Source organism: Xiphophorus couchianus, chromosome 8 (genome assembly GCF_001444195.1).
Source record: "Xiphophorus couchianus chromosome 8, X_couchianus-1.0, whole genome shotgun sequence".
Taxonomy (NCBI): domain Eukaryota; kingdom Metazoa; phylum Chordata; class Actinopteri; order Cyprinodontiformes; family Poeciliidae; genus Xiphophorus; species Xiphophorus couchianus.
The window spans coordinates 25,217,660-25,239,436 of record NC_040235.1 but is presented as its reverse complement, the minus strand read 5'-3'; the positions used below and the strand labels follow the sequence as shown (position 1 = coordinate 25,239,436).

Here is a 21,777-nt window from a genome sequence, read left to right as displayed (position 1 = left end):
TAGAGGCCTTTAAGTTACAAATATGCAGAATTTGAATGCATGCTACTTGAAATATGACTTATCCTACCAAATGTTGTTGCTAAGATGCAGGCAAGACACATTTTCAGATTTTTTTTTTTTTATTCGACTAAGCAAGAATATTTGATTCAGGATGCTCCATAAGTTTTCTCTCTCTCTTTTCTTTTAATCTCTTGTGAACGATGAATATGTGTGCAAGGGATGCCAATTGTAAAACTGGAAATGACTCCAGCACAAATGTTGCAATTTCTATTTTTATTTTTTGTTTTATTTTTGTTTATTTTTGCTTTTCGTTCCAGGTCATAACAGCGATCTATGTATAAATTTAGCCAGTTTACAATTTAGCTTTGGTTTTTTTTAAAAGGTAGCACTCTTTTTGTTCTGCACATAAACACACTGATGTTGCACAGATGGAAACTAAAAAGTTTGCATCTGTGTTGGCCGCCTGCAGGCAGCAGTCAACACAGGCTGCAGGAAAAACGAAGTTCTGCACATTCTGGCAGCATCTCTCTTTGGATAATGGCCGCCTCCTCCTGACTATCTCCTTCGGCGGCAACGATGCCGTTTTTGCATCATCCGCGTTCAAAGTTTGAAATATTTTTAGATTCAAAGTTAGCCCCGGTGTGTGGATGAGTCATCATCGTCATTTGCAGACAGACTCCTGGAGTCTGAAACTCTCATAAAGGAGTTGCTTCTGGCTGGAGCAAGTCAAAACAGGCTAAATAAAAACACCTAAACTTTATCTGTTATTTTAAAGGAGCTTTAGCTCATCGTCAGATCTCAAGGATTCAGGCCATCAGGCCATGACAAGCAGATACATTTAGGCTTCTACAAATGTAGAAACAATGAAGTATTGATTTCATTTATAAAAGATGAAATAAACCTTTTCAATAAAAGCCAAAAACCAGGACATAAATAGTTAAATTGTACTACTTTACACCATACAGTTACATTGTTTGTCTATAGAATTCATTTATAATCAGCCTAAAAATGGTTTAAGATTTGCGTCTTTTGACCCACAGTTCAGAAAATATGGTGCAACTACAAATCAGTCAAACCGTCAAAAACTGGCCCCTGGCAACATCTGGAAGACCTGCAGTGGTCCAAAGATGGGCGAATCGTTCGACTGGAGTTGCGTGGATGTGTACGGTGGAGAAAAACCTTTTGGGCTCTACAAAAGGCTTATGTGAGAGGCGGAGAATCATTAAGCTAACATTTGTTTTGACTTACTGCCAAAAATGGAACGGAGGAGATTAAATCTATTCCTACGCTTGTGTTAGAATGTCAAAGTCAGAGCCTAAATCCAACTAAGGCCTTGTACACATGCAGCCACGTCTTTATAAAAAACCAAGCCTCTTTGTCACATTGTTTTAAGACAGTAATGTTGTACACACATGCCACACCCACAGGGGGCAGTGTAGTGCAAAGCTGAAACCTGTGTCAGCCAATCAGATCGCTTCAAAAACAACTACGACTTCCTGCACTTTATATTTTATATTTAGATTTATACTCATATTTTATGCTGTATTTTATTTTATTCTGGAGTAATCTCACAACATTGGAACCTCAAAACATTGTCCTGAGCCGTATGCAACGAAATTTCGTTCTGTATACACCCTGTGCATGCAAAATGACAATAAAGTCAGTCTAAGTCTAAGTCTGTAAGGAAATAAACATGGCGCCAGGAGGTTGAAGGCGATGCTGATTGGTTGTTATGTTAAAGCAAGTATGGGGACGTATTATCATATTTTTTTGTCGTACACTGTAATGAGCAGGACCTGAAATCTCTTTTTTTCGCCTGTACACACGCGAACACAAATACGGAGTTTTCCCAAATTGTTAATTTTCCCCCCCAAATAATCGTTTTTAGGGATATTAAACAAGGCTTTTGTGCAGATGAAAGGCCAACACGCATAACAATGTGTTAGTTTACCCAGATATCCTGCTGGATAAGAATTATAGGCATGTAGCAGGTAAACAGACGCTCTCCGAGTAGCAAACAGATGTTCCTTCGGTTCCTGTGTATCAGCAGCCCTCTGCTGCTGTTCTAATTCCGGTGAACTTCACACGTTAGGAACATTTTAGCGCAAGAGGCCCGTGAGAGCGGCGACAACACCGATCAGCCTCCCCGCCCCTCCGCAGACAGCGATGCGTCGCCGTCATTTGCCAAAATACACTGAAGCAATACAATCGAAACGTCACAGGCGGCTCCCCCTCCAACCCGCACCCAGCTAAAATTAGCGCCTTCTCTCTCTCATCACCGAGCCGTCACGTCAGGACCACGCTCCTCATTTGCTGCCTAGATTATTATGATTTTTTTAAAAAGCTTTCTCCCATGTTGTGACGCTTTGACCGGGTCGGATGGTCACCTTATCTGTAGGTGAACATCCATGGTGTCCTCTCAGCTGGCGTCAGACTCAAATCACAACACATCTCCTAATATGTACCGTGCAAGCTACAAATTCTTGCTCTTTTGATTGATTTGAGGAAGGAAGTTATTTCAAAACTTCTGCTTTTTTTTCTTTCTTTTTTTGGCAGCTTGTTTTTTTTAAAGCAGACTATCCTTGTGCTCTGAAGTCATGCGGCTGGTTTCTGTCTCCGCTGGATCGCTGAGGTAGAAACCAGCGTTTCGAGTCTGAGCTGGGCTGAAGGACGGCGGTCGATGCAGGAGATGAACTTCAGGTCAGTGGGATCGTCTCTCACCCGTAGCTCCAAGCCGTTTCTCTTTTTCTTTTTCTTTTTATACTGACGCCGACCTTTGACCTGCAGAAGGATTCTCCCCCGAGGTCACATAGGGATTGTGTTTTAGCTGCAGCTGCTCTGCTCAGATTTATTTTTGCCTCCTAATTATTTAGTTTGGGCCAGCTGTTCCAGACCGCAGGGCGGGTCAGAGGTCACGGGTGAGCCGGTGCCGACTTCGACTGCCAATAGGATCAATCTCTGGAAAGTTGAACACTATTTCAGATGATTACATAGAGCCGTGTTTGTTTGGAAATCTTTAAAATCTTCCCCTTGATAATAGAAATCAGTATTGAAAGCAGCTCGTTGTGTTAACTCCGGTTGTCTTTATCTGATTTGGACTTTTTTTTTTTTTTTTTACCCCCCAGGGGGTCTTTTGTGGGCTCTAGTGTCCCTTATGTGATAGTGGGCTGACAGGAAACAGGGAAGGAGAGGGGGGAAGACATGTGGCAAATGTCGTCGGGTCCGGGAGTCGAACCCGTGACGGCCGCGTCGAGGACTTAAGGCCTCCAAATACGGGTCGCGCTAACCGCTACGCCGCCACGGCACGCCCGACTTTTTTTTTTTTTGATTATCTGAAAAGGTTTTTCACCGCCGTGTCAAACTGACATCAATGTGCTTCAGATGTAACATGTAAAGTCCTGATGATTGACTTTCTTCTTGTCTGTCTGAATGGAAGAGAGCAGCTGTTACCTGAAAATGTGTTCATTTCCTCTGCTGTTCAGGAAATACCTTTGTTTTGTTCCCTTTTTTCCCTGACATATTTTATAATTTATCCTTGGTAACAAGGGGGCACATGAACACTTTTACTGTCCAAACGGCTCTGAATAACCCAACCATTTCCAGAAGACTCTCTTTATGGACACCTGGCTGCATGCAGGTGCAGCTAAGTGACCTTTTTCAGACGCGTCCTGAACCGTGTTTCACCAAAGCGTGACACAGTTTCACGGTTAATGTTTGTTCATTTCTAACCAAGCTGGGGCACTGATAAATTCACTTAATGATTTGGATGAGCAATGATTTGGAAAAGCACTCACAACCCTTGAGCCTCTGCGGAGTTTAAGTTACAAACATCTATTGCGACTTTTTGTGGTTGACGAACAGGAAGCAGTGCATTATGGGTAGTGGATGGAAAGGGGCTGAAGTCTTAATGCATGTTTTGTTAGGGAGGAAACGTTTAATGGGATTCATCGTGATGACTCGATTTCTTGAAACGATTGTCAACTAATTTAGCAATCGATTAATCATTAACTTGAGCATACGGACTCGAAAAAGACCATTTGCTTGAAAGCACTACGTATACGGAGCAGTAATTAAGCCAAAACTGTACAAAAGATATATACATTTTGCATTTAAGATTAAAAAAGAACTTTCTTTGTCTGTAAATATGTTCTACCCAGAACTCAAATGGCAGTTTTAGCTTCTGTACAAAAAAAGATCTCCTACTAAGCACATTTTGCTATTCAATTATTAATTAGTTGATCTAAATAATGTCACCAGATCATCGCTACACTGATTTGATGTTGGGTCAAACAGAAAGAGCCAAGCTAGACACATGTCGATGTTAGAAGTATTTTTTAGTTGCAGATGCATCCTTTGATACAAATAATCAGGCGTTATTGCATTTTAGACAATAAAAAGTTGCTTTATTGTTTGTTTAATTGCATCTTTTTATGTATTTTTAATATTGTATACAAAAAAATGCTCAAGTGGTAAAATGAAAAATGTGCAAAAAGTGAAGATTTCTCTATCCGACTAATTGTCAGAAGAATCAATTACCAAAATAATGAAATACAAGGGAAATTAATAATTTTTACCTTATTCCTTAGATGAATTTCATTTCACTCTTGTTGCTGATCCATTTCAATTTGGACCTTTTCCGCACTGTTTTATTATTATTTTTTTTTAATAATAAAAAACCTCAGAGTTGCGTCTAAGTGCAGCGGGTTCACAGGAAATGCAATTTCTAACTCTGCAGCTAAAATGACACTGAACTCCTGTGACCTGTCTTGCTGTGCGACAATGAATTGATTTAATATATAAATACGGCTTTCCAGCGAGGCCGTAATCGAACACCCGCTGCAGCGCGGCGTCTATACATGCCGGTAGTTACGTCACAGGCGCGGGAGGGGGAGGGGGGCGTCCGGCGGGCCGGAGCGGCGGAATGATGAGTAACAGCCGAGCCTGGTGAGGAAAGCTGCGCTTGACAGGATCACACATTAACAGCAGATGTTGTTGCTGCTGCTGGCGTTTGGAGTGATTCTGTTAGCGCCGGTCTGCTGATGCTCAGATAACGGCAGGGCGCGCGCCGGGCGGAGAACACGTCGCTTCCCGCAGTGAGACCAGCTGGACACCGGCTGCTCGGAGGAGGACCGGGAGGCCGGCTGCTGCAACATGACCTCAGGTCGGCCTTATTCCGGTGTTTAAAACATTAGCTGCGTGTCCATTACACACGCGCGCAAATATTTGTCTACACTGAACGTTTGAACGCAGCGTAATAGAAGAATAAACCAAGTTTGTTCCGCTGATGTCGGAGAAAAACGCGACTTTGCGGTTGCTGTGTTTCCATAAAGTAAGAATTGAAATTAAAATCACATGTGTATAAAGTAATTCACGCGATAAGTCGTTTAAACAAACAAACAAACAAAAAAAAAAAAAACAGCGTCATATTCATACGTCATAGTGACAAACCTCGATATAGGAGGTGGTGGTTCTGTGCCGTTTTGGGGGAAATTGTAGTCAGCCATTTTACAGAAGAGCTAAGAATTCAACACTTTGAATGACACAACTTTTTACAAACTGCGCCATGTTGTGAGAGCTCTGGAGCCAGGGGGAACCCCCCCCCAACTAATAACACAGAAACAAACCATCTTCTTTCTAATACTTCCTCTCTTCGTTGTTTACAGCAGTAGTAAAATCCGGCTGTTGCTCACGTGACTCGTGATGCAAAAAAAGTGCTTCCATTTCAGTGTTGCGAAATAAATCGGTTTCCATACCGCTGGAAAAACCACCGCAAAAAAAAAAAAAACAAGAAGAAAATGTGAGTTTTTCCAAAATTTGCGTGTTTCATTTAAGAAATTTTATTTTTGTCATTTCAATTTGCACAGTTTTATGCTCAGCTTGGGTTAAAGACAAACTGACAGCTGCACAATCCCCTGTAGATCCAGTTTGGCTGCAGGTGGGATATTTTTAACCAAAAGCCCAGCGAGGCGTGTGGGCTGGGTGTAATTAATGACATGCGAGTCATGGAGCTTATCCTAGGCTTGCAGCCCCTCGGTTAGCACACATCAGCAGGCTTCATGCACAGAACGGATGGAGAGCAGAGAATTATTATTGTTATTACTATACAATTTACAATCCATTCATCCCCACTTTTCCCTGCAGGGTCGCTGGTGGTGCTGCTGTCCATCTTTAACGGTCACATTATACCTTATTTAAGTCTTAAAAGATTTCAACGGGAAACCTAACTTAGAAAACTGTTAACTTGTCTGTAATATGACAAGAAATCTGTGTGAAAGTTCACAGAATGACTAGTGTTTCTGGCGCTAACAGCAAACTCCCGACAAACAGAGAGCTTCTGATACCTGCTCACCCCCGACAGGCCACAAACATGAAGCTCTGCAGCATGTGGAATATTCTGTGGAGTGCGCACAGACCGAAACGACGTTCGCCTACGAGGGAGAGCGCCTGACTTGGCGTGTGATCTCGGCAGCCTCATTCAGATTCTGTGGCTGAGAGTCGCAGCAGGAAAGGCGGAACCTGGTCACGACGCCCTGCAAACGTTGTGTGCGACCGCCGAAGCTGCAGATGTGACCTGGTCGCATGCGGCTCTGAAGCAGCACTCCGCCGCCGTAGCACGATGGCATGAAGGAGGACGACACCCAGGGTTTGACTGGTGGTGCAGACCGAGGATGTTAGCGTCTCACTGGTTCGGGGCCCAGCCAACAAACATTTTAATGAGTTTAAAAAGAACTGAGGCGAGGATTTAATTACTGCTTTTATTGCTGCCTCGTGAAAGAAACTGTAAACTGTTAATATTGACATTTGAAAGTGTTAGAAGGACGAGTCTTACACTGATTAATAATTAATGTTAACATTAATCACGCCAGGCAGTCTCAAACTTTAAAAAGTAGTGTCTTAATTACTTTTCTCTTTACTCCATGTTTTCCTAAAGTAGGCACTATAATGTTCTTTTATTATTTTATGTACAAATCTTGTTTTAAAAAAAATCTCTACATACAGCCTATTAGATGTGAACAATTTTTGAGAAATTTTAAGATGACAGTGCTATTTTTCTTCACTTTAAACTCTGCATCTTCCATCCATCCACTTGTCTCTACTGGTGGACTGATGTCTATTTGTCTTAGTCCTGCTAAATATTTAGCCTTAAGCTCAATATTTAGCCAACTAGCTAAATAAGTAGCTAGCAAGCAAGCTGGAATCAAAACCCTTCAACTGTCACTATTACATGATAGTCAATTAGTCCATGAGACCATTGATTTCATCTTGACTGTTGAGGGGTTAATTTGCTAGCTACAAATGTAGCTTCAAAGGTAAATATTTACTTTAAAGCTAATAGTTTAGCTTGCTGGCTAACTATTTAAGTTGGAGCTAAATTTTCAGTAACCCAAAATTACTGCTGTCAATTTTGGACTGTGTAACTTTACAAACAGAACTCTTACTCTTTAGGCGGCTCCACTCTGTTGCCTACTGGGGAAAAAATCAGCTACAAAACAATCAAAAAAGATAAATATATGAAATGACAAAGAAGCAAAAATGACCGTCACCCACCTGTTTCACTGCCGGTGTTGTGTTTACTTCTGTTTCCTCAGTCAGCTCAACACAACTTCTGCTTTGTCGTGACATTGAAGTTTTTGTTAAAAAAAGCTTTCTTTAAAAAAAGCTGAAAAAACCTTTTAAAACGCAGCCTCAGAACTGGTTTGCTCGGTTCTGCCTCACAGTGCAGCCCTTCTCCGTCAATCCCCCTCTCAGCTCCTTCAGACTAGCCAGCAACAATTAGCAAACACCTGGTGGAACTGAGCATCTGCTGAGCTCATCATAGGAGCTACTTCTCAGTGCAACTCTGGTAAAAACTTTGTTAAAGGGTTAATAGAGGAGCCATGTTGTGATGACTTTCTGGAAGGCGGAGTTTTAGAAAGAGGAGGAGCTTCTTAAAGAGACAGAGACCCAATTTCAAGGATTTAATGTAGGAAGTCAAATTTCTTTTAAATCATATTATATATATATATAGATGGCACTTTTATAACAGCTGAAGTTAAGTTACTTGACATGATGTGCCTTTAAAACACTTCCTTAACTAACATACTTTTGCAGAGGAAATGCCAACGGTGGATTTTATGATTTAAAATATAAAAGTAGAATCTACTCATAAAAAAAGATCTTCTCTAGCCTCTCAGATATCTTCATTAATTACCTTAAGAGCTGCGGTTTACAGTGAAACAGCAGAAGCTCTGTTGTTGTTGTTTTTTTAATTTATCATTGAGAATAAATTCCTTCGTATCTGCTGATTCTGGCTCGGCGTTACGCAACCGTCCCCGCTGAAAAGGCAATCAATCTGGTGGGGCCGCGCCGCCAAACCCGCTGCATCACAACAACCATCGCCAATCGGGCTCCAGCCTCACGCGTCGCCATGGTAACTGAGCTTCCTCTGTGATGAGGAGGTGGGGACAGCTGATGGAGGAGAGCAGAACAGCAAGAGAGAGAGAGCGAAGAGAGGTCGAGGAGAGGCAGAATCTAAAGCTGCTCTTGGGTTTTGTTAAGCGGAGGGCACTTTGAGCTTTACCGAGGGGCCGGGATGTGGTGGGGAGTCGCCGCCACAGCCGCGTGAGCCGGGGAGTCTCGCCAGGATCAGGTTCTGCAGCGCTCCTCCCTCTGCACATGGATCCATCCAGCAGCCGAGAGGTAAAACATTTCTTTCACCCGAAAGATCCGGTTCGATCGGAATGTTCATCCCCGCTTCCTTCTCATGTGAAAATAAACGACACGCTGCTGCCTGTTGGACTCTGAGCGCTCCGACAGCAACCTGCAGGTGGCGGGGCTTTAGTCATCCTCTCCCGAGATGTGGCAGCTGTGTGAGGGGGGGAAGGCAACAGACTCGCATTTGACAGAATTGAAATATCTAGCCGCTGCGTTTCACAAGTCAATTTAATCTCATCATCAAATGCAAAAATGTCTGAATTACACTGCGATTCTGGGAGGGAAAAAAAGTTTCCCTTTGGCAGAGTCTGAGTTAATATCTAATATATATTTCTGATTCTTTTAATTGGCTGGAATAATTGGAGGAAATTTTTGTTTTGTTCTTTTATATTTACTTGGCAGTGTAGCTAGCTTTCTATACATCCATAAAATGGGATTTATTTCTTTTTTTTTAAAAGCAAAAATACGTAGTCAAGGCTTTATTTTAATGCTCCTGTCAAGCAGTGAGTAATGATCTGCTGCAAACTCTGTTCAGTCCTGATGCCAAGTGTGGAAATAAATCATCAAATACCGTATTTATCACTACACGGAACATAGAAAGGACTTAGAAAGCCTGTGTTTGCAGTTCAGCTTTGGGCAAACTGGCTGCACGAAATCTGTCTGGTTTTGGTAAAACCATGGAAAAAAAAAAAATAGAAGAAAATCACCAGCCTGCCTGTCTCTCTTGGTTTACTTGTTGCATATGTTGTCTGAGTCATTCGGCCCTGCTGGCTTGTGTGTTGTGATTAACAAATGCAGAGACAAATCCAGTCAGGGGATCTTGTTAAAGCGGCACGACTCCTCCATATGCCGAGCGAGTCGACCAGATGAATCCCGGTGGTGCAGCAAACTGTGAGATCATGAATCCCACTCAGAAATCCGGCTCCTGCTGCAACGTTTGAGAAAAATGGAATCCATGTGAAAGTGAACAGGCTGTACTTTTCAAGCTTTCATTCTTCCAAAGCACTTTGAACGTTCTTTATTTCATCATTTCCCCTTTGACGTTTTTGCATTATTTTTTTCTTTGCGGCCACAAACTTTGATGTATTTCATTGGGATTTTGTGTGAGCAAAAGTAGTAGTGCATAACTGGGGGTAAAAAACCAAAACAACACATTGTTTTCTTTTTTTTTTTTTTTTTGGTTTTAGCTCATTAAAATTTGCAAAATGCTGCAAGTCAGTGACTCGATGCAGTCTGCTGGGTTTCTTTGGAAAGAAACGTTTTAAGGAAACAGTATTATTATGTGTCTGCCAGGCCCATAGAGCCATTTAAAGTGTAATTAAGTTACCTTCAGCTGTTATAAAAATGCTATGTACATCAAATATGACTTAAAATAAATATGACTTTGTAATCTAACGCCTTAAAATTGGGTCTCTGTCTGTTTAAAACTTCTCTTTATGAAACTCTGCCTTCAGGAAGTCACCACAACATGGCTCCTCTATTAACCCTTAAACAACATTTCTACTACCGTTGAGAAGTAGCTCCTTTAATACGCTCAGCTGATGTGCAGTCCCACCAGTTGTTTGCTAATTGCTGCTGGCTAGTCTGAAGGAGCTGAGTGGGGGAGCCACAGCGGAGGTCTGCTCTGTGAGGCAGAAACTTGTAAACCGCACCTCCGAGGTGGAGCTAGGTTCAGCCAGGTGTTTTAAACAGCTAAGTGGTTGCCATGGAGATTAAAGAATTTCTCAAACATGCATGAAAGAAACAAAGCAACACTCCAGGTATGTTTTGAATGAGGAAATGACATTACAACACGATGTAAAGCTCAAAGTCAACTTTACATAATGCTGCCCCTTTAAGCTTTTCTTTTATCTCACTATGGAAAGAGTATAATAAGACTTTGAACCTATCAAGACATGATTGACCCCTTAAGCCCTTCAGCCCGTTAATGTCTGGTGTAGTTCTATGCAGACATTAACTGCAGAGCTGTGGTCGACGCTATAATGACTCCATTTGCATGTTCACCCTTTCCTCTGAAATCTCTCGGTACATTTGTCCGTTGCGTGTTGCCCCTTCCAGTTGACGGTGTATGCGCTCTTCCACCACAATTGATAAAAAGGTTGGACCGTGGAATTAACAATTTGCACCGCAGCGTCTCGCCAGCTACTACGGGCCGATCAACAAATGCAGTCTGCAGCCAATCAAATCGATCCAAAAGACGAGGATTTGCAAATGGAGACGAATCTGGCTGGGCCTGATTGGGGATGAACCGGGTAAAGCCACGGCCAGTTCATCCCCAATCAGGCTGGGACACGAGTGAATCAATCAGAGCGTGAGAGGCCCACCTCAAATACGAGAATCTGTTGACAGAAGTATTAAACGTGCACTGCTATTAATCTGGCTTTTTATTTTGGAAGAGTGGCTGACAGAAAGCAATATGGAGTCTTGGTTTCAGTTAGCCACAAGCCATGTAGGGGCATGTAATGTGGAGGAAGATTTAATTTGTCAGAAGATACTAAAATGTAACTTTAGCCTTCATGTAAAACATTACGTGTGGCAGATAATTCACACAACAGACCACCTTGAACACACCATCCTTATTGAGTCGGCATAGAACCAAACATACAAACATTCAGCAAGATCTACAATGGACCGGTTTAGATGAAGGCATGTTCATGTCCTAGATCTGATGGAAAGTCTAAAGATGATAGAGATATAAGTCTTGCAGCAGAGATCGCAGTGAAAAGTGACAATTCAAGGAATTAATACCTTTACCAGGTAGCAAGCTGAATCTTTTGTTGGATATTTATTTGCGTATACGCACAGCTACGTCTGTTAAAATGCCCTTGGAGTTTTTATTTTGTAGCAAACGGTTTATGAAAGCCTTCTTAGAATCTAACATTCTTTTATTTCTCTTTGTATTAGCCCTGATTTGCATTCCTTCACAACGGAGCTTCCAGGAACAGATCAGTGTTTTTGGTCAGAAAGCCTTGAGATGAACAAATGAACTAAATGCTGGCAATGTTTGTGTCACGCTTTTAGTTACCTTGCCCTTTCATCCACAAAGTCTCTTTGGAATATTAGTGACGGACATTTTAGATTTTGTTATAGCAACCTAGTTTCCAACACAACTGGTGCTTTGATCCTTCAATATATGAATGTCTTTAAGTGTTATTTTCCAAAGAAATGTCATATGGATATGTTAGTGCATGTCAAATTATTTCTAACTACCCAATTTCCAAAGTCTACAAAGCTTTTAGAATATTATACAGCATTTGATTAATAAACTTGATAGGTTTATTTAGAAGGATAGTTTAATTTCTTTTTGTGTCTCATAGAAAAACAAATATAGGAGGAATACGTTTTCTTATTGGTTGTTGAGGGCGAAGCGACTCGCTCGTTTCCCATGGTTGGCCTCTGATTGGTTGTTCAGGCCCTCATAATGACTCCTCATGTGGTTCAGCACGAGATATAAAAACAACCAGATCCAACAGAACCAGGCCTGATCAATGTAACAGATTCAGTTGTGATTTTCTTTGCATTTTTTTTTTTTGCTTTAGGTTCCTCAATATTTTTGCGCAAAATTCCAGCAAGCTTTAGCTTTTTCCTCATCGCCTGTGTTGTGTTCAGCATCGCTCAATGACTTTCCTTACGTGGGTTTTCTCTTTCCTGTTCTCAAATACTTTGTATTTCTCCCCTTTTTTTCTTTCCTGTCTCTGGTTAACCTCTGCGTTAACATTAGAGACCAGAAGTCCCTTTCTCTGAACTTTTGGGAGGCCAGTGAAATTTTGATAAACATTAAATCGTTAATCAGCATAGAGAAAGTTTTGAAAAGGTATTTCTCATTCAAAAAACTTCCCCACTTTTTCCATATAGAACCATTGTAGACTTACTCATATAGTTTATTTCCTTGTTGGTTTTGTTTCTTTCTCAACGAATCAATAGACATTAAGAAATAGACTGTGTTTGATAAAATAATCCTTGACTTAAAATAATTTCCCGTGTCATAATATTGTGATTGTTTGCGACAATGAATAAATACATTTTATAAAAACTAAAATGCAAAGAAACAATTTGCTACTTTAAATTTGTACTCAAGATTAAAATCTGAAGAAATGAAGAAATTCATCTTCCAAATTAAATTTTGATAGATGTATGTGTTAATGTTATTACAGTTTTACACGCCTCATTTGTGCTGAAGAACAAAACTAGATTCAGCTCAGCTTCAAGATTTGACCAATCTACATCAATGCTGTTGTTTCCATTTGAATCGATCACTAAACTATCGATTATTTTAGTAATCGATTATTCCATTGGTTATTCTGACGATTAATAGATTAATCGAAAATACAAAAATAATGATTTTTAAAAAAATAAGAAAATAAACCTTCTACTAGAACTTGAACCCTGTGAAGCCAAAGCTGTTCCACTTTATATACTATACTTGTTCATTTTTGACTTGACTGCTGATGTTAGGACCGAGTTCTTTCAGCAAAGTATCGTTACCTTTTTTTTTTTGTGTCCAGTTAACGATTAATCGATTACTATGTTAGTTGACAATTATTTCATCACAACTAATCTGACCTATCGTTCAGCACTAGAAACCATAGTCATATTCAAAAATGAGTATATTTACGGAAAGGTTACACTAGATCAATCACACAGACTGATGTTTTCAAGCCTTTATTTCGGTTAATTATGTTGGTTTTAATGCACAAATGTGAGGCTGAAACAATTTTTATATGGCTTATAGAAAACAAATTTTTATTCCGATTATAATAATGTTGTCAATGACAATTATTTATTCGTATTTTGGTTTTGATACATACATGCTGTCATTTTTTTCATGTCCCCTTACAGTTTTCAGAGTTTGTGTTCTTGTGGAGATATTCTCGTTCAGTGAGCTTTGATGTTGGCCGTTTCTGTTCAACGAGCGCAGACAAAGCTGACTGCTTTGCCGTTTGCTGTGAACTGAATGAATGGAGCCAGACTTGGATTCTGACTGAGGGATTTTTTTCTGGGTCAAGTCTTCGCTACAGAAAAAATGACTCCATTAGGGTGTGTGGTATCTTTCCTCAGTGCTTGGAAGCTCATTTGCATTCCTGAAAAAGCTGTTTGGGAATGTGTTTCTGACTCATCCTCCTCAGCCGACTGTAGCAGGTTAAATTTAAGCTTTGCCTCATTGTTGTATTACAGCCAGACTAAGAGATTTTTATTGTATTAAGTTACGAGAATAAAGTCATAGTAGTTACTAGGATGCAAACAAAAGGGAAGTTGTAAAATGAGAGCAAAGCTTGTATTTATCAGGATCTGACGCGACTAACTTGTCGTGCTACCGATAATAATTTGATGCTGATGTGTTAAAAAATGAAGTATTTCCTTATTTGGAAAATCGATACCAAAGCATAACTTCACAAGATGCTCAACTTCCTCCTTTTATCTTTCAAATTACTATTTGTGGAGGAATTCTCATAATATTACAACTTCATTCTCCTATTATTCGACTTTACTCTCATGTAATTCGGACTTTAGGCTCATATTATATTGACTTTATAGTCATATAGCTTTATGCTCGCAACACTGACTTTATTCTTGAAATGTAAAGAAAACCCACGAAAAAACCATTTCTTAGCCTGGCTCTAATACTCTGTTGTAGCTGTACAGATTTGCTTTGATTGGAACACATTAGAAATATCAAAACAGGGTTTCCCTCAGTGTATAATAAGCCTGGTGGGCCGCCAGGCTTTACTTGCACCCCACCAGGCTTGGCATTGTTTGTTTATTTGTTCCAGGTTTTATAAATGTTTGTCTTTGAATGTAGTTGGCGTTTAAGTATTATTAACGCTGCCTTCCACTAACACATAACTACCAAGTGGTATTTTCAGAAACACAGTAGGGACCCATACCAACGCCGTCAGCTAGTTTTCTAGGGGAAACCCTGCAAATTTGAACTTAGTTTAAATTTTTCTTTATTACATTTGAGACGAAGTCACCTTCTGCACCAGGTACTTTGAAGCCGATATTGTTTCTTCTGATTTTCTGAATGCCCCAGTTTGGCTGAGATTTGAAGCTAAAGATGCAAAATGCAGACCTTTTCAGAATATGTTCTAAAAGTCATATTTGAAGAGAATCACAGCCTGCTCTGTGTCCCACCTCAGCCTCTCACCACACAGACAGAAACGGATTCATCCAAGAAGCCTCTGAGCCAAGGAGTGCCAAAATTAGTGTCCCCCACTGTTTTTATGTCTGCAGCTTAAAAATAACAGTTGTGTGGGTTTTCATCCAGTTACATAAAGTAAAATGTAATTGCTAATTGCTAACTATGCTAATTTGATGCTGTTTAAAAGGATTTTGGCTGTGAACTCTGTGGGACATGACGCTGCTAAATAACGACCACACCAAAACAGATCTGAGATCTTCTAGCCTTTAGTAATCTACATGTGACACTGAACAAGCAGCACTGAATATCACATGTTAAAGTGATACACGAAGAATATTTACTTACAGAAAGCTTTAGGATGGGAGGCCCAGACTGAGCACATGCCTGAATAAAATGCAGACACGGCTGAATTATGAATAAATCTTACCTAGCTGTTTACTGCTGGGATTTTTAATTACTTATCACGTGAAGTAGCGTATTCATGCCTGATTTCAAATTCTTTTCTTATTTCATGGAAACTATTGCAAAATTGTGGGGGGTTTTCAACATTAGCGGAACATAGACAAAGATTTACCCACATTTGCGCTTGAAACACAGTTAATGACCAATAAGAAACCAGTCAAAAACAAGAACCATTTAATTTTTTTCTTTTTTCTTTTTTTTTTACTTTGAACCCAGAAACATGTCCATTCCAGTGGACATGGGGCCTGAATTGGTGGGAAAGAAGTCACAAAGGTGGATATAAACTGTAGAAACCAAAACATGGCCACTAAATTATGGTTTTCAGAAAGGGCATCCAAAGATTTGGAGATGAAGAAGTTATAAATAAGTCCATAATGTCAATTGAAAAAAAAATTTAAGTCATTCAGGTTTCTGTTTTCTTTGATGCTTACTTCGTCATCTGAACCATTGTCCATTCCAGACAAGTGGCTCCATCCATGATACTAGATATGCTGTCCAAACAATTTAAAAGGAAATAAACTCCTAAATTTTCGATGGATCATTAAACCCCCACCTCGGCCGGCTGGCCTTCATTTGTGGTTCACACTTCACTTGGTCCGGCTCAGTAGATGGAGGCCGCCGTGTTTGATGTGCTGACTCACCGCTTGTTGAGCTGATGGAGTCAATAAAACATTAAAGTCAGTTTGCATAAAACAACAACAAAAACAAAAACAGGCTATAAAGACCGTGTGTTCCTCTGCGTACGTGTCGGTCGTCCCGTGTTCATTCGTGTGGACGGAGGTCTTCGTTCTGTCCAGGATTCAGTGGAAAATATTTCCTCTGATTATTCATCTGCACTCAGCCTCCGTTTGCACAGAATCCTGGCTGGACGTTTGGGTCTTATAGAGGTAATGATTTTCAGGAGTAGTAAGAATGTTTTGTGATTTGTTGGTATCCATCTGTACCGCTTCCTCTCTGTTTGAATAAATATGAACCAGATCGATACTTCTAGACAACGTAACCCTTTTCGGCTCGTAAGATACATCCATCCCAATTGATCCCAGTTATCAAACAAGTTCAGTCTGTTATACCAATTAATTTAATTTTTACAACAGAAATGAGCAGGTCGTTAGCTTAATGGTTGATTTTATTCGTTTCCTCATTTTGGACCCAAGCACTCCATTTCCTCCCTTTCTACTTTCATTTTGTACCTGTAAATAAATCATTTCACATCCATTTACATAACCCGTCATCTGTTAGTTCATTTTCCTTTGCCCCATTTTTTTGAATGATGTAGATAAATGGTCATAACAATGTGGAAATCTTCAAATCAGATTTGTATTTTGTGGAAGTGTACACTCCATTTGTACTGATTGTTGGTTTTATTTCCTGATTGGGTCAGTTGATTTTTATGAGACATTACTAATTATGACCCCTGACCAAAACCCTAATAACGCCTCCTGCTGGTAGATGGTAGCATGGCAGATATAAAAAATAGTGGCTCAGTGAAATGAGGAAAGACGACGAAGGTAAAAAATGGTTTAGGAGTAACAACCTTCTGTTATTCTCTGCTTGTTCTGGTCCGTTTCTCTGGTTGTTTGAATTTCTTCCCTCTGGTTTTTAGTCTCTTTCAGATTCACTCTGTGAGGGATTCTGTGTTTCACAAAGTTCTAGGTCACTTTGGTACATTTCTAATTATTTGGTCCTGTAGTCAGTTTGCATATCAGTCTCTATCTACTCTAGATTTTATTCTTTACTTTTGTAGTCTTTGTCTCTTTGCTCAGTTTTAAGGTGATTAACAGTGGTTTATGTCACCTTCTGATTTCTAGTTACTTACTTCCTTTTCTGATCAAGTTTAGTCTGTTTCTGATTTTTCTGCACTATCCACCAATAAGCCTTTTCCTGACCAGTACTGGTTTCCCTTTTTCCTACGGATTTTAGTTGTAATCAGAATTAGTAGGTCGTGACTAAAGTAGATGTACACCGATTGCTGTTTTCTGGTAAATTATCTCTCACAGATTTTTCTCTTTTTTAAAAAAAGAAAACATCCAAAATGAAACACGCTCAAATCTGATTCTCTTAATATGCTACTAAGGCAGTGCAATTAATGTTCATTTGTAGCCACTTACAGCAATGTTTTCATTAAATGACAAGCTGATGAGTCTTAATAAACCTTCCATGGTCTCCCACTCTGCCACGCAGTCATGCCTAATCATGCACAGATGAAGACACACACCTCACACACACCACCCATTAGACTCCAGTGTCCAACTCCCTCCCCTCTCAGATTTACAGCCTGCTATCATCTGCTGAAGATTAAGCAAGTGCTTCCACATGACCCCCCTCCTCCTCAGTCTGTGATTGGCTGACCTGGTTCACATGGCAGCAGGTGGATGAACTCGACTCAGACAGACGGGCGAGGAAGGAAGGCAGAGCTGAGAAGTTAGGGTGTCTTTAGATTAGCAATGGGAGTCATTAAACCGTCTCCGTGGACGCAGAAGAAAAACATTTAGCATGTCTGAGTTTCAGGCTGTGCTAATGAAGAACAATGTATCTTTAATGATGGGTTTAACAATTATTATCCATTTGTTTTTAAAGCAAATGTTTTTACCCACATCATTTTTATAGGCCTTATTAGCCTTACTAAAAACAAATATTATCTTTCTTAGACTCTTAAAGGGGCAGTATTATGTGTTTACGCACATAGCGTCGTTTTGTAGCACAATTAAATAACTATGTTACCATCAGTTGTTACAAAAATGCTCCAAATATCAAATATGACTTAAAAGAAATTTTACTTAGCTATTTAACGTCTTGAAATTGGGCCTTTGTGTCTTTAAGAAACTCCTGCTCTTTCTGAAACTCCACCTTCAAGAAGTCATCACAACACCTCTATTAACACTTTAACAACGTTTTACCAGCATTTCACTGAGAAGTAGCTTCTATAATGAGCTCAGCAGATGTACAGTTCCACCAGGTGTTTGCTAATTGCTGCTGGCTAGTCTGAAGGAGCTGAGAGGGGGAGTCATGGGAAGGTCTGCTCTGTGAGGCAGAAATTAAGTAGCTTGGAAACTGCAGCTCAGAGGAGGAGCTGTGCCTCAAAGGCGGGGCTAAGTTCCCCCAGGCGTTTTGCACAGCTTAAACCACAAACAAATATATATTGCCAGTATTTAATTTCTGACAAATTTCAGGTATTTTTGCTCCCTCGCCCCCACACACACACTTTAATGTTTCAAATCAAACCAGTTTTAATAGTACTTTTTAAAAAAAATCTGAGTAAATACAGCTTTAAGTGTAATTAGCAAACATTTCCATTTTTCTTTATAAATGACATCATTAAAAAAAGTATTGGATATATTCAGGTTATTTTTCTCTGGCACTGCAAAGGAGAAAAAATAAGGGATTTTGTAAAGGGGGAGAGATCATTTTCACAGCTGTGTATATTCCTCTAAAGCACAGGTGTCAAACTCCAGTCCTGGAGGGCTGGTGTCCTGCAACTTTTAGATGTGCCTTTGCTGCACCACCTGAATAGAATAATTAGGTCATTAAGGTTTTGGAGAACTGATCTACACAAGGAGGTAATGAAGCCATTTCATTCCAGAGTTTTGTACCTGTGGCACATCTAAAAACTAGGACTGCGACTGGAGGACTGGAGTTTGAGACCTGTGCTCTAATGTCAACATAAATCTGAGAAAATGCTGTTAGTTGTTAGTTAATTCCTACACACGTACACCGGGAATCATGATCATGGTGTACATCATGAATGTAAAATTCATGACGTTAACAGCAGGGAGTGTCCGCTGTGGTTGTGTAAACAAAACATGTAATTGGATCACTGGAAAGAAAAAAGAAAATCCGTCCTCTTAAGGACGTGATTAGTGTACACTCACCGACTGCAATAAGAGTTTGGCAGCCTGTTTCTTGTCTCAGTGTCCTTTTATGTGCGTTTACATTAAGAGATCTAAAGCACTGTCAGATTGTCGTCAGGTTTTCACATCACAGCAACCATATTTCTAAAAGTTGGAAATCAGAAAAGAGAACCGTAATCATAGAATGAAAGAAACAACAATTTCTGTGTTAGATTTTTGCTCAGTTTGTTTTCCTGTTAATTTCTTGGAAAATAACATAAAGAAAAGCTTGACATTAAATCAACATAGATAGCACAGTCATGTGGGTGCATTTACTAAATTAGAATAGCTTTGCACAGTTCATTTATTTCAGCGATTCAGTTCAGCATAGTGAAACCCGCATAATGTTTGGATTCATTACACACAGAGTCGAGGAAAATGAGCCAACAATGCAGATGAGCTGAAGGATGTTATTAATTCAGCTTAATTGAGTTCAGTTTATTTATGTCGCGGAAATTCACAGCACATGTTGCCTCGCGGCACTTTACAGAAAACGCCAATTCAGTTGAATCATGGGTCAGCAGAATCTAAGTTTGGAAGCTGAAAGCAGAAAGAAACTTTCTATTGTTGTTATTCTCCTCCATTAAAGCTAGTGTGTGAAACTTTCACAAAAATGTTTTTTAAAATTATTTTTACATATTTGTTAAAACTGTCAGCATGTTGTGACAGTATAATATGAGAAAAGATCAGTCTCCTTCACCTCCTTCCTAAGCTATTATTGCCACCTGAAGAAATGCAACCAATCAGAGCCAGTGGGCAGGTCTTAGCGCTGTTAATCATTCTTGTGTACTTTTTTTTATTATTATTTAGTCTCTACTACAGACTATTTTTCCTGGGGCTCACACCACAAAAGTTATGATAAAGTCATAAGAAAATACCTTAAGGCAAAAACAAAATGGAAACTGAATTCTAATTTACGGCCTCAGCAACTTTAACATTTTACGAACATTACAAAAGGACAACACCAAATAAACAAATAAACAAAGTCACAATACAAAATTTCAACAATAAAATGTTAACCCTGCTAAACATACTAATGGCAGGGAAATAACTTACCTTTTGAGGAAAATCGTTCATCGCTGGCCATGCTAACTAGCCTCAGGATTCCTGTCAGGCTGTGGTGAACCTGCTGTAGCGTAGCAGAGAGAAAGAGGGAGGTTATGAGCAGCACATACATGACTGTGATTAACAACACTAAGACCCGCTTCCTGGTTCTGATTTGGTTCAAAAGCAACTCTAAACAGGTGGGATCTTTAGCCTTGATTTACAGGAGCTCAGTGTTTCGGCTGCTTTGCGGTTTTCTGGAAGTTTGTTCCAGATTAGTGGTGCATAGAAACTGAATGCTGCTTGGTTCTGGAGAAACTAAGTAGATTATTATTATTACAGATTTATTGTCCAGCTCTAATCAAAGCTTTACACAGTAAAGAAATTGCTAAATAAAAGTCAGATCAGATAGATAAATATCTACACTGCAGTGGTAGAGAACCTGCAGAGGTCACACCAAAGATTAGTCCTTCAGTGGCATCGCTGCTGCATCTTTGGTGCCACAGAGTTGGGATTTAGGTTGCAGGAGGATTTCAGCGCTGCTGCTGGGTCAGTGGATTACCTTGTAATAGATCCGCTGGAGCACACACACAGGATGTGTTGGCTTGTATATGGAGGGCTTTAATCCCTCAGACAAGCATGCTAACTCCTCCTATGGCTTGTAAGTAAGCCAGAGGCTGAAGGGACGTTACAGAGTTGTTGGGTTTTTCTTTTCCCTCCCAACACTGAATGCCGTTTGCTTTTCTGTCTCAGGCGGGGAAAAAATGACAGACGGCTGCCTCCTTGCTGACTGACTATGCTGCTGGGTTAGCAAAGCCCGACCGAGAGGAGCCTCACCTCCGGACCCCACGAACGCAGGAAGGCAGAGTCGGTTCTGTTCCAGCACAGCCATGCTGATCAAGGAGTACCGGATCCCCATGCCGATGAGCGTGGAGGAGTACCGCATTGCTCAGCTCTACATGATCCAGGTGAGCACTTCTTGATTCCTGCTGATTTTCAGAAGGACTCGTCTGCCTGTAAATGTTTCGACTGAGGAATCTTTTAACGGTGTTAACGTTTTCTGATTTTGCTGTGGATGTTCTGTAGTATGTCTGTGTGCTAACACCGGTCTTGGCCAGGATTTTTAATCTCAATGGGATTTTCCTGATAAACTAAAGGTTAAATGAAAAAAAAAAATTTTTTTCAGGCACTTTGAACCTTTAAACTAAGGAGTATTTTTGGCTTAAACCTCTTTGTTTCATTTACGAATGCAATTTGAAGCTAAACAAAGCTACCTGTTATTAATATACTTGTCAGATACACTTCCGGTTATGGTGGGATGACCATGTTTGGATTTCCAAAAAAGAGACACTTGGTCCAGTTATGAAACACTTTAATGACATTCTGTTTACATAAAGCTTTTTTTTTTAACATATTTGTTAAAATCATCATGATGTTGTGACAGTATAATATCTGACAGATAATCTAGGAAAATATTAGCTCCTCTCCATTCTTCCTGGTGTGACTCAGTCAGAAACAACCAATCAGAGTCAGGGGGAGGGTCTTAGCGCT

At 40.0% G+C, this 21,777-nt stretch overlaps 1 protein-coding gene across 7 annotated transcripts in view; it reads left to right on the top strand.

Annotated features, from left to right (window-relative positions):
• pitpnm2 (phosphatidylinositol transfer protein, membrane-associated 2) overlaps nt 1-21,777 on the top strand; it is a 75,512-nt gene that overhangs the window by 9,540 nt on the left and 44,195 nt on the right. For 2 of the 7 annotated variants that reach the window (XM_028025188.1, XM_028025187.1), the window contains exon 2: nt 20,980-21,194. In XM_028025188.1, coding sequence (XP_027880989.1) covers nt 21,117-21,194 — 78 coding nt within the window. In that variant the 5' untranslated portion in view covers nt 20,980-21,116. Of the gene's footprint in view, nt 1-2,577; nt 2,701-8,403; nt 8,680-20,979; nt 21,195-21,777 lie in introns of those variants that run through there. The other 5 variants (XM_028025189.1, XM_028025192.1, XM_028025191.1 and 2 more) reach the window with 5 other exon arrangements.